This window comes from Penicillium diatomitis (assembly GCF_028827545.1).
Source record: "Penicillium diatomitis strain IBT 30728 chromosome Unknown utg000009l_segment0_segment0, whole genome shotgun sequence".
In the NCBI taxonomy this organism is placed as follows: Eukaryota; Fungi; Ascomycota; class Eurotiomycetes; order Eurotiales; family Aspergillaceae; genus Penicillium; species Penicillium diatomitis.
The window spans coordinates 562,920-578,443 of record NW_026623181.1 but is presented as its reverse complement, the minus strand read 5'-3'; the positions used below and the strand labels follow the sequence as shown (position 1 = coordinate 578,443).

The 15,524-nt window shown below is 51.9% G+C and overlaps 9 protein-coding genes across 9 annotated transcripts; 5 read left to right on the top strand and 4 right to left on the bottom strand.

Moving 5' to 3' along the window:
• Positions 1-610: 610 nt before the first annotated feature.
• ramB (bifunctional protein farnesyltransferase/protein geranylgeranyltransferase) lies at positions 611-1,757 on the top strand (the record flags this gene model as incomplete). Its single annotated transcript, XM_056936325.1, has 3 exons — positions 611-840; positions 918-1,022; positions 1,097-1,757. 3 exons carry the CDS (start codon positions 611-613, stop codon positions 1,755-1,757), a joined length of 996 nt encoding a protein of 331 aa, XP_056788260.1.
• A 385-nt stretch (positions 1,758-2,142) lies between these two features.
• On the bottom strand, positions 2,143-3,558 carry N7539_006723 (putative L-serine dehydratase; the record flags this gene model as incomplete). The annotated part of the gene is made up of 1 exon (XM_056936324.1): positions 2,143-3,558. One exon carries the CDS (start codon positions 3,556-3,558, stop codon positions 2,143-2,145), a length of 1,416 nt encoding a protein of 471 aa, XP_056788259.1.
• A 740-nt stretch (positions 3,559-4,298) lies between these two features.
• N7539_006722 (methionine--tRNA ligase MSM1) lies at positions 4,299-6,473 on the bottom strand (the record flags this gene model as incomplete). Its single annotated transcript, XM_056936323.1, has 8 exons — positions 4,299-4,568; positions 4,670-5,147; positions 5,217-5,584; positions 5,643-5,774; positions 5,828-5,914; positions 5,975-6,046; positions 6,100-6,215; positions 6,284-6,473. The coding sequence occupies 8 exons, from the start codon at positions 6,471-6,473 to the stop codon at positions 4,299-4,301; spliced, it is 1,713 nt and encodes a 570-aa protein (XP_056788258.1).
• Positions 6,474-6,787: 314 nt separating this feature from the next.
• N7539_006721 (putative nuclear transport factor 2 domain protein) lies at positions 6,788-7,323 on the top strand (the record flags this gene model as incomplete). Its single annotated transcript, XM_056936322.1, has 2 exons — positions 6,788-6,833; positions 6,890-7,323. 2 exons carry the CDS (start codon positions 6,788-6,790, stop codon positions 7,321-7,323), a joined length of 480 nt encoding a protein of 159 aa, XP_056788257.1.
• Positions 7,324-7,582: 259 nt separating this feature from the next.
• On the bottom strand, positions 7,583-8,137 carry N7539_006720 (Ish1 domain-containing protein; the record flags this gene model as incomplete). Its single annotated transcript, XM_056936321.1, has 4 exons — positions 7,583-7,690; positions 7,774-7,812; positions 7,907-7,975; positions 8,102-8,137. 4 exons carry the CDS (start codon positions 8,135-8,137, stop codon positions 7,583-7,585), a joined length of 252 nt encoding a protein of 83 aa, XP_056788256.1.
• Positions 8,138-9,191: 1,054 nt separating this feature from the next.
• Positions 9,192-9,699, top strand: N7539_006719 (60S ribosomal protein eL38; the record flags this gene model as incomplete). Its single annotated transcript, XM_056936320.1, has 3 exons — positions 9,192-9,255; positions 9,365-9,493; positions 9,653-9,699. The coding sequence occupies 3 exons, from the start codon at positions 9,192-9,194 to the stop codon at positions 9,697-9,699; spliced, it is 240 nt and encodes a 79-aa protein (XP_056788255.1).
• A 603-nt stretch (positions 9,700-10,302) lies between these two features.
• N7539_006718 (uncharacterized protein) lies at positions 10,303-10,713 on the bottom strand (the record flags this gene model as incomplete). The annotated part of the gene is made up of 1 exon (XM_056936319.1): positions 10,303-10,713. One exon carries the CDS (start codon positions 10,711-10,713, stop codon positions 10,303-10,305), a length of 411 nt encoding a protein of 136 aa, XP_056788254.1.
• Positions 10,714-11,917: 1,204 nt separating this feature from the next.
• Positions 11,918-13,501, top strand: N7539_006717 (uncharacterized protein; the record flags this gene model as incomplete). The annotated part of the gene is made up of 1 exon (XM_056936318.1): positions 11,918-13,501. One exon carries the CDS (start codon positions 11,918-11,920, stop codon positions 13,499-13,501), a length of 1,584 nt encoding a protein of 527 aa, XP_056788253.1.
• A 1,107-nt stretch (positions 13,502-14,608) lies between these two features.
• Positions 14,609-15,430, top strand: N7539_006716 (AA9 family lytic polysaccharide monooxygenase; the record flags this gene model as incomplete). Its single annotated transcript, XM_056936317.1, has 1 exon — positions 14,609-15,430. The coding sequence occupies one exon, from the start codon at positions 14,609-14,611 to the stop codon at positions 15,428-15,430; it is 822 nt and encodes a 273-aa protein (XP_056788252.1).
• Between the last annotated feature and the right edge of the window lie 94 nt (positions 15,431-15,524).

Genomic DNA, 15,524 nt, shown 5'->3' with positions numbered 1-15,524 from the left:
GGCTCCAAGAGAATGTTTTTTCCCCATTTGATTCGAACTCACGGGTTGAAAACTCGCTCTTCATGTCGTAGTCTTTCTTGTAGGTTGTTTGTCCGACTAATGAGTAGTACCGCAGCTGCGTCCACAAGCATGAAGTAGGTGGAGAATGCAGGCAAGGAAAGAGAGGTAAAGAGGTGAGCCAGTTTAAGAAATTCATGAGCTACATGATGGAAAAGAAGAAGCCAACCAGATTCGATTCTTCCCAAGTCTTGCTCATCGAGTTCGTGTAATCCTGGTTTCAATCGAAAAGAACAATACTGAGCGGGTCGATTGTTCTCCGTTCCTTTGTTTGCGCCTCACGCATCAGGCCACCAGTTTTCTACCCCCCCCCCCCCCCCCCCCACATCTCGCTGAGAATCAAAGGAGATGATCTGGGAGTAGAACTGCCACGTTTCTGAACCTTTCAATTCATCATTTGTCTGCAAATTTACCTTCCACAGTCAGACTGAAAGCAATTTCAAACAGGACAAATCTTGTGGTCTGAAGCTGTGACTGTGACGAGCTGTGAACGCTCAGAAGCTTCTTGGTCGACTTCCGCAACCCCCAAGATTGCAAACAAGCACCTGTCAATATGGCTGGAACTTATGCCACTGACCCTGAATGGGCTGATGTGTCTCCTATCGAGCTGAACGATGGTTCAGAGTCGGGAGCGATGCCGCTGGCGACCATTGCCTATCCATCGGATTACCTCGAAGCCACTTCCTATCTGCGTGCGGTGATGGCCGCCAACGAGATGTCTGAACGGGCTCTGAAGTTGACCAAGGATGTGATCTCGATGAACCCAGCACATTACACTGTTTGGTGCGTTTTAATTTACAATCTTTGAACTTGATGCAATGAAGTCATACTTTTACGAATGATGTTCTAACATTTTACAGGATTTATCGGGCTAGAATTCTTTTTGCCCTGGACAAAGACCTCCTTGAGGAGCTGGACTGGCTGAATGGCGTCTCTTTGAAATATCTCAAAAATTACCAGATCTGGTAGATTGGCCATCCCCTCCGCGAGAGCTCTCTAATCAATTCTACTAAGATCCAAGGCTAATACTCCCACCCAGGCACCATCGCCAGGTTTTAATCTCCTCAAAAAAGCACTTCCCAACCATGCCCACCAAAGAACCCGACTTCCTCATGGAAATGTTCACCCAAGACTCCAAAAACTACCACGTCTGGACATACCGCCACTGGCTGGTCCGGCACTTCAAGCTCTGGGATTCCCCGCGCGAAATCCACGACGTCGAAGCTCTCATCCAGTCCGACGTCTACAACAACTCGGCCTGGAACCACAGGTACATGCTCCGCTTTGGACCACGCGATGACCAGCCCGACGCGGGCATGATCAACGCGGGTGACTCGTCTGCGTCGCCCGAGGAGAAGGGCCGGCTAACCGTTGTGGATGAGGACTTGGTGGATGCGGAGTTGAAGTTTGCGCAGAAGCAGATTCTGCGGGCGCCCGAGAATCGGAGCTCGTGGTGGTATGCACGCGGGGTGTTGCGGGCGGCGTCGAGGGGGTTGGAGGAGTGGGAGGAGTTTGCGGGGAGGTTTGTGGATGGGGAGCAGACGAAGAGTAGTCATGCGGTGGAATGGTTGGCGGATGTGTATGCTGAGGGGGAGAAGGCGAAGGCCGTGAAGATGTTTACCATGTTGAAGGAGAAGTATGACCCTATCCGGAAGAACTTTTGGGATTACCGGATTCGACAGTTGGGGGTAGTCGCTTAGGAGTATGGGGTAGCATTGACATGGAGGAATCATTTGCAATGAATCTGGCGGGCTTTTCTCTACTTGTTATCCGGGCGACAGCTTAAGTTCCAATCTTGACATGAACGTAAGGTTTCAACGAAAATGATTTTAATTAGTCGTGTCTTCCTCTATTCAGGAACAATAGCTGGTGCTTCATGTGAATTCTCAGGCGTAAATAAGTATGCAACCAAACAAAACAGAATGCAAGTTTTCGTGGAAAGCGTGAAAAGGGAAAAGCCAAGGCAAGAAACGTAGACAGTAACCGAGTCAATTACCAATAAACCAAGGACCAGCCAGACTTATAGGCATGCAAAATGGATACCAAGATGAAACAAAGGGGGCGAGGACAACAAGCCTTTTGGGCTCACAACCATCCCTCCGACAGGAGTCTTCTGTACTCGCTCGCCATATCGATAGTCACGTTACTGCCGCCGCAAACAATAATGACAACTCGGCTCTGCTCGTTGAGGTCCGGCACCAACTGCTTGAGCTTGGAGTTGAAGGCGGGTGCGGAAGTCTTCATGGTAGTGTCCATCTCCGGCTCCATTTCATGATCAGTCTCGTTTCCTGTCGAGACCGATCGGTCATCACCGTAGCCCTCATCACGGTCAGAGCCAGTTTCGGTCGAGCCAAGCTTGCGCTTCTTCACGCCCTGCTTGACAGCAACGGCTCGTGCCGAGGAGGCTGCCTCGGCCGCGGCAACCGCAGTGTCGCCAATTGCGGCTTCGACGCAGACACCACAGGCTAGCTCAACGAGCAATCGCTCATCATCTGCAAGGCGGAGGACACCTCGGGCGGCCTCGGCGTCGGTGAGGACAGCACTGTGGACTTTGATGCCCGGTGGAGGGGAGACTGCATATTGGAAAGTGGTTTCTGAGACGCGGATGGCGCCGAGCGATGTGGCTTGGGAGGTAATTTTGGGAAGAGAGACGAGGGAATTGTGAGCAATAGCAGCGGCAAGTGAGTCTGTGCCGTCGGTTTCGATGGCAAGAAGGTGAATGGGACTGGGCTCGGTAGTAGCGGAGCGAGATGGGGTCGTCTCAGATGCAGCAATGTCCATGTATGCGTGGCCAGTGGTGGAGAGACCGCTTTGTACAACTTGCTTCTGGGTTCGACGCTTCTCGAGCCCCATGACAAGACCATTGAGAAGACCACCGCCACCCACACTGCAGAGCACAGCGTCCAGAGGAAGTGCTTTCCCTCGGTATCGGTCTTCTTCTTCGGTGCTGCAAGGGGCAGGAAGTTGCTTTTCAAGCTCATCGATGATGCTGCTGTTTCCCTCCCAGATGGGTGCGTTATCGAATGGATGAAGCGCGATCTTGACCAAGTCCTCATCATCACCGGTGCTAGTCTGCATAATGACCTCCTTCATGTATGATCCGGCCTCGAAGAAGGTCTCGCCATGGCGAATCACATCTGCAGCGCCGGCGGCCCGAAGCTTCTCTATCATCAAGGGCTTAGTGGACAACGGCACCACCACTGTGCAAGGGTATCCCAGACTGCGGGCAGCGCAAACGGCAGCAAGACCCGCGTTGCCTCCGGAAGACGCAAAGAAATGAACACGGCGGTTGGCGTTTTCGGGTTTGCGAAGGTGGGAAAGAATCTGGTTGCCCATGGCACGGGACTTGAATGATCCACTGGGCTGGACATTCTCCAGCTTCAAAAAGATGCGACATCCTGCAGCACGGGAGAGAGCCGCGGACTCGACAAGGGGCGTCTCAATCCATGGCGTTTTGAAAGTCGGCATGTAGTCTTCAGCTGTCGGCACGAAGCTTCCCATTGCGGCGGGATTGGTGGTGTGCTAAAATCTAGTAGAACGCCTAGACAAGAGTTGGTAAGATTATGGATCGAGATCGATGAAGACAAGCTCTCGTCCGTATAAATCGTTGTAGCACTGATGAGGTGATGATAAGATATAGTCCGCCCGAGGGACACTTGTGTGTATATGTGTATCAAGATTGAAAGATGAGATTGATGTACGAATAGACCTCGGTCACAGACAATGGAGGTAGGACGGGATATAAAAAAAAAAGGTCAGCCTGATCAAACCTGGCAGTACAACTCCGATATATTTAGTACATTCCCTTCTCAGCGCCATCCCCCATATAAGCATACTCTGCACGTAGCAATGATATGTTTTGATATACAATCGGAATAAGCTGGGTGGGTTTTCCGACGGGAAACGGGCAAAGTTTCCCGACCCGACCAGCCCGTCTTTTGCAGGAAGATAGGACCGCCCTCTCCTCCAGAGTCCGTCCCGCTGATAACCTGGTGGGTATCGCCAATCCTGGTCTCCAGAGCCCAGTGCATGCTGCTCCATCATCCAGACTGGGGTCACACTGGAAAACCTGGCAAGTCATAGCGCACCGTGTGGAGGAAGTCGGGAAGTCTCTGAAAATAGGGCCCTTGCGCCGAGACGCAGATGATGTAAAGAGTTTCCCCCGGATGGGGCTCCTTGTAGATCATGATTGGGTTTGCGGACGTTTTTGTTATCAAATCGAATACACCGTGCCCACGGACTTACTCCTCAGTGAGCAAAGGAGGGAACAGCATCCCCTTCTTGATGCCTTGGCCGTAGCTTGAATCGGAGCCATAGACGGTCGCGGAGAAGGCCCGCTTCGATGGATCCGACATATCCACACGAAGAAGTTCGAGAAGCTCCTGCGACTTCTCCGGCAGGAAGGGCTGCAGCAGAATGGCAGAGATGCGCAGCGACTCGGCGGTGTTGTACAGGACCCATTCGGGGCTGGCGCTTTTCCACGGCTCCGCCGCATGGAAATACTTGTTAGTCTGGGGGACGCAAGGGAGACAACCTCCAGATTAGCAAATTCCTTTCTCCGCCGGTCATGCGGGGGTGGGACGCTCGTTTGAGTTTCGAGTCCCTGACGTACCTTCTCAATGATTGTCATGATCTCCTGCAATGCCGCGCGCGGGTTCAGTGCGGTCATGTGCTCGGCAACCTTGAGCGGCGTAGCGATAAGCATGGCTTGATGCTCATCGTCGGCAGCGGTTCCAGCAGGGAGACTATTCGACGTGGCATTCTCAATGTACGACGGCAGCTTTCCCTTGGCACACCCAATGGTACGATACGCTAGGTTGCCGATTCCACCCTGGAGCCATTTCTTGTAATCACGGATGATGAACGAGTTATCGTAGTCTGCGTCATCTGACAGGCCCCCTTGATAGGCGAGGAAAAAACGCATGCCGTCAACTCCGAACCGATCAATGGCAAAGAACGGATTGACCACGTTGCCGGTCGACTTGGACATTTTCTCCCGATTCATGGTCCAATGGCCGTGGACAAGAACGTTCCGAGGAAGAGGAAGGTCCAGAGCCATCAGGAAGGCTGGCCAATAGACGCAGTGGAAGCTACAGACAAGAAGGCGGCGATCAGCTGCGATCCCCAAATTCTCATGTATGTAACAGCACGGAACTTACCGGACGATGTCTTTACCAATGACATGTACATCGGCAGGCCAGATAGACGAATTCTGCGACCCTGGCGGAAATGGATATCCTGCGTAAGTGAGGTAGTTGACAAGTGCGTCCAGCCATACATAGATGGTCTGTGTGCTGTCACCGGGAACTGGGATGCCCCATGACAATCGCTCAGCCGGCCGAGAGATTGAGAGGTCTTGTAAACCGGACGACACCGACTGAATCACCGCAGTCGCGTACTTTGAAGGCGTGATGAAAGAGCCTGGTCGGTTGTAAAGCTCCAGCAAGCGATCCTTGAACGCAGAAAGTCGGAAATGATAATTGACTTCAGAAGCCCACTCCACTTCCTTGCCCGTTTCAATTGAGACCTAGTTTGTTGTCAATCTTAGGCGTGGGATCATGGAGTAGCCGTCATTGGCAGCCTACCATGCGCTTTCGTCCAGTCGTAGGATCCAAGGAGTTCTGAACTTGGGTTTGCGGATAAAAAGCCTCGTCGCTCACGGAATACCACCCTTCGTGCTTCGAGGTATAGATGTAGCCACGGTGGTTTAGCATCTCCTGTGAGTCGGTCAGCTCCGCCTGGGTCAAATTGACGACCGGGGTTTACCAACCCAGAAATACTGAACAGCGTCACGGTGAGCCGCATCCGTGGTCCGGATGAAGTGGTCATTGTCGAGATTTGCTGCCTTTGCCAGAGACTGTGATGGGATCTCGTTAGTAAGCCTCCATCATCCAGTGTTTCAAAAACACATGCGTACCTCGAATGTCCTGCAATTCATATCACAGAAGCCTTGTGTGTCCATCCCAGCTGCGGCGGCTGCCTGTTGAATCTGCACAGCGGTGTTAATGGACTTCGGTAGACATGCTGTATAGCCTTCGATACCTTCATGCCGTGCTCGTCGGTTCCAGTCAAAAGCTTTGCGTCGTTGCCGAGGAGGATCTGCCACCGCTTGAGAATGTCTGCGATGACCATGGTGAAAAAGTGGCCGACATGAGGAGCTGAATAATAGCACAGCAAAAAGAAATGAGTATCTTCATCCCACAGCAAGATGTTCGTCGAGTCTCACCAGCATTGACATAAAAGATTGGGGTCGTCACATAGTAGGGCTTCTTGGCGGCTTTCGGCGCCGACGCAAGCCCGCGTTGAAGACGTTGGGTGAGTAAATGTCGGTGAGCTGAGCATGCCCAGGACTGCCGCGCAGTAGTAGAGAGTGATGCGCTAGAAAATGGGCGAAGAGCCCGTCGCAGAGTTGCCATTGCCTCGCGTTACGCGGAGGAAATGCGCAGAGGGTGCGGAGGTCGGGTCTCTTCCGCAATACACTCCTTCGCAGAGCTGGCCCGAGCTCCACTCGGCGCCTCTTTTTTTCCACGAGGTTCCCAGCTTCAGTGATCCATCAAACCCCGCGATAATCCAATCCCACTTCGTTTCCACAAGATCACATCCTGCAATTTTGCCCGCAAGAATTTTCTGGACGTCTCGTATACCCTGCACATCATTCAGCAGGAGCTTCAATTTCCTTTGCGCGCCCGACATACTCGCGTGAATCTCGGCCTCGCAATCCTCAGTCGCAATGGCCAAAGTCACCGATGACACCTTGACCAAAGTGTCAACTGACGGTAGGCTAGCCATAATATGAAGCGGGATGAACTCAGCTGATATCCATTCTCGAAAGCTGCCACTGAGCTCGTCAACAGCTTCTATCCTGCTCTCAAGAACGACCGCAGTTCAATTGCCTCATTCTACCTTCCTACGCCTACGAGCATTCTCTTCAATGGCAATACAGTCGCAGACGGTGCCGCTGTCCAAGAAATTTTTCAAAATCAGATGCCCGAGGCATCATACGAAGTGCAGTCTTTTGACTGTCAAATCATGAATCGTGCATACCCGACTACAACTGCCGCCGGGTTGAAACCGGCCACGGAGATGGGAGTGAAGGACATGTCGATCCTTGTTATGGCAAGTGGACATGTGCGGTATGGGGAGAGTCGCGATCAGCCACTACGCGGATTCAGCGAGACTTTTGTGCTCGTGCCCAATCCCAGCTCGGATCGTAAGAGGCGGCGAGACTGGCTTATTCAGAGTCAGAATTTCCGTCTTGTGGTTTGATCGCCTTCCTTTATTTGGGTGGTACAAACCCACCAGTCTACCAGAAAACATCCCAAGTCGTTATCAAGAAGAGACTTATGAACTATGACGATCTTACGAGTACGCAGATCGACAAACGGCCTGCCCATTTATCAGCAAAAAATTTGAATGAAAGATGAAGATTATTCTCTGAAGAAAAAAAAAATGAACACTTGAACGCCATCAGCGGGGAAATCTGTCAATTCGTTTCCGAGACATATGAAGCAGCAGGGTCGCGCGATCACGATTGTGACGCCGGCGATTTGGTTCTGCGTGAGACACGCAAGTTCGCCCTGACTCGCTCCAGCAATTCATCGCGCGTTGCGCTTTCATTGGGCAAGAGATTTCTCTGGTGAAGAGGCAGACGGCATCAGCATTTTGATTTCACTGCGTTCATTGCAACAAAACGGACAAAACAAAAGGTCAACTCACGTTGCGTAGCCATCGCCTGAGTTCATCCTCGGTCCAATCCTCGGGTTCTGCCCAAATTAGCGAGATGCTTCTCGCAAATTCATGGATGTTTGGCCAGCATACTTCCTGTTGGGTCTGCCTCGGCTGGGAACACGTCGCTTCCCCAGATGGACCAGGCGGCCACTGCTGTCACCATGCCGGCGAATCCTGGCATTTCAATTAGCTTTGATAATGGTCGGGGGATTGCGCGTCGGCTGCTCTCAGGGACTCACCAAGGAATAAATTCTGTCAATAGATCATTGATTGTCAACGAGCGTTCACTGTATCGTCCGGAGTTCCAGGAGCTTACTTGAGACTTGAGAGCTCGGTCTAGGGGAGTCGGCATATTGATCGATGATGGAACGAACAACAGTAGGACGGTCGTAGTCTTTCCAACGTTCCGCAGCAGAACCTCCGAATTTGGTTGAGAATATCAAGAATGTTTACTTGACAGATCAAGTGTTTAAAAACATCAACGGGCGCAAAAGCTAGATACTATTTTATAAGGGATGGATGATGCGATCTGTCCAAGTGCCGTGCCAGGTATGACTGGGCGATGGGATGAACGCATCTGCCTGCACCGCCACCGACGCCACTCCGGAACAGACAAGCTCCTGCCGTACTTGCCAAACGATCTATACCTGCCAGACTGACAGTTCAACAGAGGTCAACAAACCAACGGTCGTAGGGTAGTACCTTCCTAGCTTCTACACTCCGATGCCATATCATTAACATGGAACACAATGTGCCAATCTTCATTCTCTTCCGTTTCCACCGGCTCTTCCGACAACTGCTTCACATATCTATCGTTACGCTCATTCATTCCTAAAATTTGTTGAACAAGAGAGGGATCCAGAAGACGACGTTCTACTTCTCCGGTCTTTGAAGACGCGAGTCAAGATGAATCCTTCCCTCCTTATCGCTCTGCTGACATTGTTTATTCTGCTTGGTATCGTTGCGATCGCCGGGTGAGGCTCCAATTCCAGTGCTCTTGCGACAGTCATCACGCAGGCAAGCTGACCAAAGGGACAACGGGACAGTCTCGTTTTCTGGAGAAAATACGAACTGCGAGTGAAGATTACGAACAGAAAAGAACTTCGTGGTCAAGGACGCAAAAGGGACACAGACTCGAGTCGCATGGAACGAGGTGACAAGGTCATTCGCAAAGCACAGAGCGTCGACAGCATCCGCTCTCCAGCGCCTTGTCAGGTCGGGCAGCTCTAGAAGCTCCCCGCCCTCAGTCCGGACTCTTCACTCTTCCCCCTACGGAGTCCACCCACGCCACGTGACCTCAGGGCTTCGTGGGCGAAAAACCCTAATCCGATTGATCCACACAACACCTTGCAACGGACAGCGACCTTCCTCACTGTATCGTACCTCATCAGCACCAAATCGTCACCATGCCTCGCGAAGTTTCCGACATCAAGCAGTTCATCGAGATCTGCCGCCGCAAGGATGCTTCCTGTATGTTCCGCCACTTTTTGTGCCGCCCAGATTGGCCACACAAAATCTCCGACCGTGAGAAAAGTTTTGTCAGGCGGACGCAAGCGCTAACCTTCAATTTCCCGCCCAGCTGCCCGCATCCAGCGCAACCGCAAGAACCAGCAAACCAAGTTCAAGGTCCGCTGCGAGCGCTTCGTCTACACCCTCGCCTTGACCGACTCCGCCAAGGCCGAGAAGCTCAAGCAGTCTCTTCCTCCTTGTATGTGACATACCACACTGTCTTTCGCCTCCGCATCCTCTAGTGCAATCGATGATTCAACCCCGTGTGCCTCGGCGTATCGAACTTCTGAATTCATCTCCTTGCGCCACGACGCTTGCAATTGGTCGCTCATGCTAACGAACTCGTCTTGGAATCCAGCCCTGAAGGTCGTTGATGTTGCCAAGAGCGACAAGAAGAAGCTGTAAATGTCATATCCATGGTATGGCAGAGGCTCGGAAATCGGTGCGATTGGGTCTGATGAACCATCACAAGAACAACTGTTGGAGGAATAGCATGGCATAGACATGGTTTCTCTGCGAGTGGACATGAGGGAAGGCTTCGCGAATGCGGAAGTTTCAGTACTGAGGGGGGGATCTAATGAATTCTCTCTGCGCCCATCCTTGACGTCTGTACGCCGCTACGATACTCTACACCGGCTGCACGACTCGCATTTTCCGGACACTCGAAAAATGAAATGAATTGCTTTTTGTTGGAGCTTTTCAGTCCCTTACACTTCAATGAAAAAAACAGTTGAAACATCCTTCCACGGACTTATATTCTGCTGGCATCATCAAGTCTGGACTTTGCCTTGAATGTACCGCTCGCTGTGTTTTCTGTGCACAGTCGCGCCTCGTAGATGTCCCTTGAGTAGGTATTTTATCACACGTGCTGTTGGGAGCTGGCGCTCGGTCATTGCTGAAACTCGTGCAGAGAGGTCGCACTGGATATTTCCTGGCTGCACTTCACCGAAATCCCAATATTATCGACACACCAACGTAGACAGTCGTGCACTGATATTTATCGAACCCTCAATGGTAATGCACTTGCCTCATAGCCCGCCGCCGCAGGACCTGCTCTCTTCGCTGGCGAGCCGCGCGGGCATTCTCCTCGTCGGCATCACTGACCATAGTAAAGAGCGAGCACAAGACGACAAGCAACCACGTCGAGAGCTTGATCGCCCCCCACAACCCAATGCAAAACAAAGCAAAGACAGGCATGTCTAGAGAGATTGTCACACTGCCTCGGGACGGCGACTTACCCTGGGCCAGACAGCTGCCGATGAAAATGGAGATTTGGAGAAAGACACCTAGGAGCCAGAAGATCAGCCAAATGGTCGCGTAGATGGGGATGACGAGATGGGCAGAGAAGACTCCTTGCTCGTTTTTGCATCTGGATCCCGAGTGTGTGGGGATGTTGCTGGATGAGTAGTATGAGGACATTGTGTGGAGAAGATTTGTAGTGTGGGACCTGGTATAGTTGGGATGAGATAGTGATGATCACGGGCTGGTGAAAGTCCGTCCGGTCTTCTGAAGAGGAGTTATGCTGTTCGCGATGGGGCGAGAGGATGTGAGGAGAATGAAGACTTGGTAGAGATGTATTTTGGTTTTGGGAATAAACAGATGGTTGAACTGCTATCTATGTCGGAGCCAAGGCGCGCCCGTATTTATGTAAGGCTTTCGACCCGGGTGCGTGAGAGTTCATACTTCATACTCACAGTCAGACAGGCTGAAGTTTGGCAGGGCCGCGAGTGAATGGCCCTTGTTGTTGTTGTTCGGAATCGACTCGTGCAAGATCCTGTCTCAGCTTAAATTAGACTTGCATCTGGGGCGAAAGGGAACATATCTTTGGAACTCGAGAATCGTCCAGTACTTCGGACCCGTCCGTTGTCCTTTGTCCTTCAAACCCAGCCACGTCCATACATACTTGCATGAACTCCGAGCGCCAACGTTATCCGGGAGTTGAGCAATGCCTCTTGTCTCTTTGATACTGGTTCTATTTTGGACATGTTTGTATGACAGGCCCAGGGCATCGAAAGAACACCGAGGCTCGATCATGGATGTGAACATCCACCCGTGGGGGTCGTTTACTTATTCGTCGCCACAGGTACAGTCCAGTTTCACCTTTCTTTGACAAACAGCCACCCTCGACCACAGACCATCCGAGCGAGTATAGTTGGTATCAACCACATGATCACTCTGCGATTCATTGTTCCTGAATGCCCCACGATGCGAAATCCTTGCACGTGTGCTCAGTACAATGATGGCTTTGACTATCATCTCATCTCAAAGCATGACGAGGCTTCGACAGAAATAGATGGAACATACAATGGCCATGATCTTTTAGGACGTTTCTGGTTCCAGGGCTCAAGGACAGCACGGAAAGTATGTCAGATCCAAGATCGGATCTCAAAGCACGCTCTGTTCTCCTCCCGCGATGAATATTTAAGCTGGATAGATGGCATGTCTGAGGACCGAGTCCAGCGAAATTGAGCCCTTCTTGAGGCTGGAAAATTTCATGACAATTCAATCAGTACGGAATTCTCATACGCACTCCTGTGGTCGAACAAATTGCACGAGATCAAATCAACTTCTCTCATTTCCTTCACACACCAACATGGGTTGCCGAGGGGATTGTGATTCCAGGATGATGGACCTGTCAAAAGACCCAGACTACTTCAAGTATGGACCGACAGATGACTACAAGCCGGTCCTTTTCCCTATGGGCCTTTCCCTTTGGACATCTTCGACCAAGTCCTCATCCACCTCAGGGACTGGACTGTGGAACAGTCTGCAAGCTCTCTCTTCCTTTTGGCCATTGTCGTCCATATCATCGTCTTCGGAGACCAAACGAGTGAACGGTCTGCATGTTCTGCCTCCTGAAGTTTTCTGGAACATGCTCGACGAATGTCTTTTCCAATCCGGGGACATCTCCCTGCAGCACGAGCCTTTCCATTTGCTTCTCGCTCTCTCTCAGGTGGATCATCAGATAAACGAACGTGTTCAGCAGTATGTTACCCGGCGACTGCCGCGACACTTTCTTCGCCGAGAGCTTGGTGATATTGAAGTGTTCCCATGGGTTGAAGGTGGCAATGGTCAGCAATGGTATCCAGGCGAGGCATCCGATTTCCCAATCGAAGTCGTCGAGGACTTCCTTGGGCGCGTGATTCAGAGCGATTGTCCCGCGTGCTTTGCCTACATCTTGGACTACTGCGGTGTCATGGTAAGCCATTGCAACCATATCGGCTGGTCTTTCATTGCCCTCGCCATCGCCTTCGGATCTTCCAACATTATCCGGTACATCTTGAGCCATCCTAGCGCATCGCATCCTCTGGCCGCGCAGCTCTTTGGCCCCGCCAATATCAACTTCCCTTCCCCAACGCCTTTGGGTATTCTGGCACGTTGTCGCAATGTGGACCGTCTGGATGAAGTCTTGAATTTGATTGAACGCCCTATAGCCAAGGCGAATGTCCCTTCGAGTGCCATCGTTGGGGCGTTCAATGCAGACGATCTATATTGGCTCTGTACGTACATAGCCCCGTACCAAGCCCGGCGGTTGAAAAAGCTAGGTTTCTGTTTCTCTCGTGTTACAGATCGGATGGCACAATGGTACATCTGGCATGGTGCCGTCAAGAACAGTGTCGAGTTACTCGACTACTTGAGGGTCACTTGTCCTCTGGACCTTACCCAGTTGACCCCCGAGCAGACCCATACTCCTCTGCGAGCCGCCATTGCCGGTGACAGAGTCGATGTTGTGCACTGGTTCGCAAAACACGATCTTTCTCGGGCTGTGGAGGCTGGGAGCACGGTCAAAGACATCGCAGTGGCCATGGAGAGGTTCTCTCCCGAGAGCGCAGATATTGTCAAGGTGCTTCTGTTCGCGTCAGGCAGATCCGTCACCTCAGTCCAAGGTGGGATCTTACTCCGTCACATGCTGTCGTCTCTGTGCGCCGAAGCCCACAGATTACGAGAGACCTTGAGCGATCCCAATTACGCCTCCTGGCATGTGAGCTCGGAAGCCATCACGATTGCCAAATGCAAGTATATAATGGTCGCGTCAGCGGCGAATGACTACACTCGTCCCGATGGACCAAAGGGACTGCCTGAGAACGAGACGCAGCTGGTGAACGAGAATTATACAGAGGCGCGACAATGCGCTTTCCAACACGGGTTCAATGATTTGGCTGACTGGCTTTGGCCTTGCAAACGTAACTCGATTCGGAATTTTTGAACCCTCCTCTTCTTCCAAGATTTCCTGTTGTTATTCCATAGTCAATGCAAGCGAAACTTTCTTTTCCTCAATAGCGATCGTCGCACTCCTGATCACGAAACGTAGTCGTCACGTAAAGATTTGGGTGTTGGAACAGTTGACGTATCATAGATCCGACGCTGAAACATTCACTTGAATCAGCTCTCTCCGCATATTTCACTCCACGAATCGACAACCCTCCATCCCAGCCAGATCTCACATCTCACCATCCCCCCTTCCCTGATCAGGTCGAAAAAGGGATATTCCCCAGCGGGTAGGTGATCCTCAACTATGTCAGCCTGCCGTATCTTCGGTGATCTTTACTATTCAGGCCACGGGCCTCCCCTGCACAGCAAAGCGATTTACTTCGCATCATTCAGCACATCGTATTCTCTTCCGTTTCGGGCCACAATCAGACTGATTCGAATCCCTGCCAGCCTCATGTTGGCACGTTACATTACCCCGGAAAATTCTGCATCGCTCATTCAACGTGAGGTAGGGATGAGTCCCGATTTGGTCATCCACAGAATGTCTGGGCTCGTGAATTTCCCGTCCGGCCAGTCGTTCGAATCTTACAAAGACCCCTGCCGGATTCGATGTGAGCCCTTTTGCCGTCTGAACGATGTCCGAGTGTAGGTGGTGGTGGTGTGCAGGTCCTGCAGGTTCTGCAGTTGGAGGCGGCTTTTGTTTCTGCAGAGTCTCCAATAGAGTGGCTGCAGGACGGTTGAGACTGCGGCCGATTGATGAAGAATCTTGAATCCATCCCGGTCAGTATTTCTTGGGTTTGGATCTACACGAGTATGAGCCCGTGGGGGAAGTCTTTCAGTAGGTCTCGCTCATGTGGCAGGAGTATTATCAAAATCATACCCTGAAATTTGCCCAAATAATGGACGGGCATATAAAGGAGTGAACAATACATCCTTCTGGCTCTCCCCTTAGCTATCATCGTCTCTTTCTCTCGTCTTCCTATCTTATTTTGGACAGGTTTGGGTCTCTCCTGACTGTGATACTCGCCCATGATGGTAGTCTCGAAGATCACCCCTCTCTCTGCCTTTCTGGCATATGTCTCCATGGTCGCAGGCCACGGTTATGTTTCCAACATTGTGGCAGATGGCAAGAAGTACGTTGTATTTGATCACAGAACTGGACCGAGATCCTGTTGCAATTCTCCATCAAGACCTAGTCACCGGGTTCCACGTCAACATCGACCGTGGACGAGATTCATTCGACGAGAGCACAAACTCACGTATACTCCCTTCCAGCTATACCGGCTACCTCGCCGACTCCTATCCCTACATGAGCGACCCGCCCAAGAGCGTCGGCTGGGCCACAACAGCCACCGACCTGGGCTTCGAGGACGGCACCGAATACCAATCCGCCAACATCATCTGCCACCGAGACGGTAAAAACGCCGCTCTCTCAGCCCCCGTGACGGCCGGCTCCAAGGTCGAAATCCAATGGACCCCGTGGCCGGACAGCCACCACGGTCCCGTCATTACATACCTCGCATCTTGCGGCGGAGACTGCAGCACCGTCGACAAGACCACCTTGAAGTTCTTCAAGATCGACGAGGCAGGTCTGATCAACGATGCGAATCCCCCGGGTACTTGGGCCACCGACCAGCTGATTGCGGCTGGGAACCGGTGGACGGTGACCATCCCGAAGAGTATTGCGTCGGGCAACTATGTGATGCGTCACGAGATTATCGGACTGCATTCGGCTGGGTCCAAGGATGGAGCGCAGAATTACCCTCAGTGCCTCAATTTGCAGGTCACTGGCGGTGGAGGTGCTGAGCCGCAGGGTACTTTGGGTGAGGCACTGTACCAGGAGACCGACCCCGGTATCTTGATTAGCATCTATTCTTCGTTGAAGAACTATGTGATTCCTGGTCCGGCTTTGTACAGCGCCTGAGAGGTGGTTCGCTGTTGTCGTGATGTTCCCGCTGGGAGGGATCAATTTCGCGCACGTTTGTTTTCTCTTTGGCTCGGTCCATCCACCTAGACGT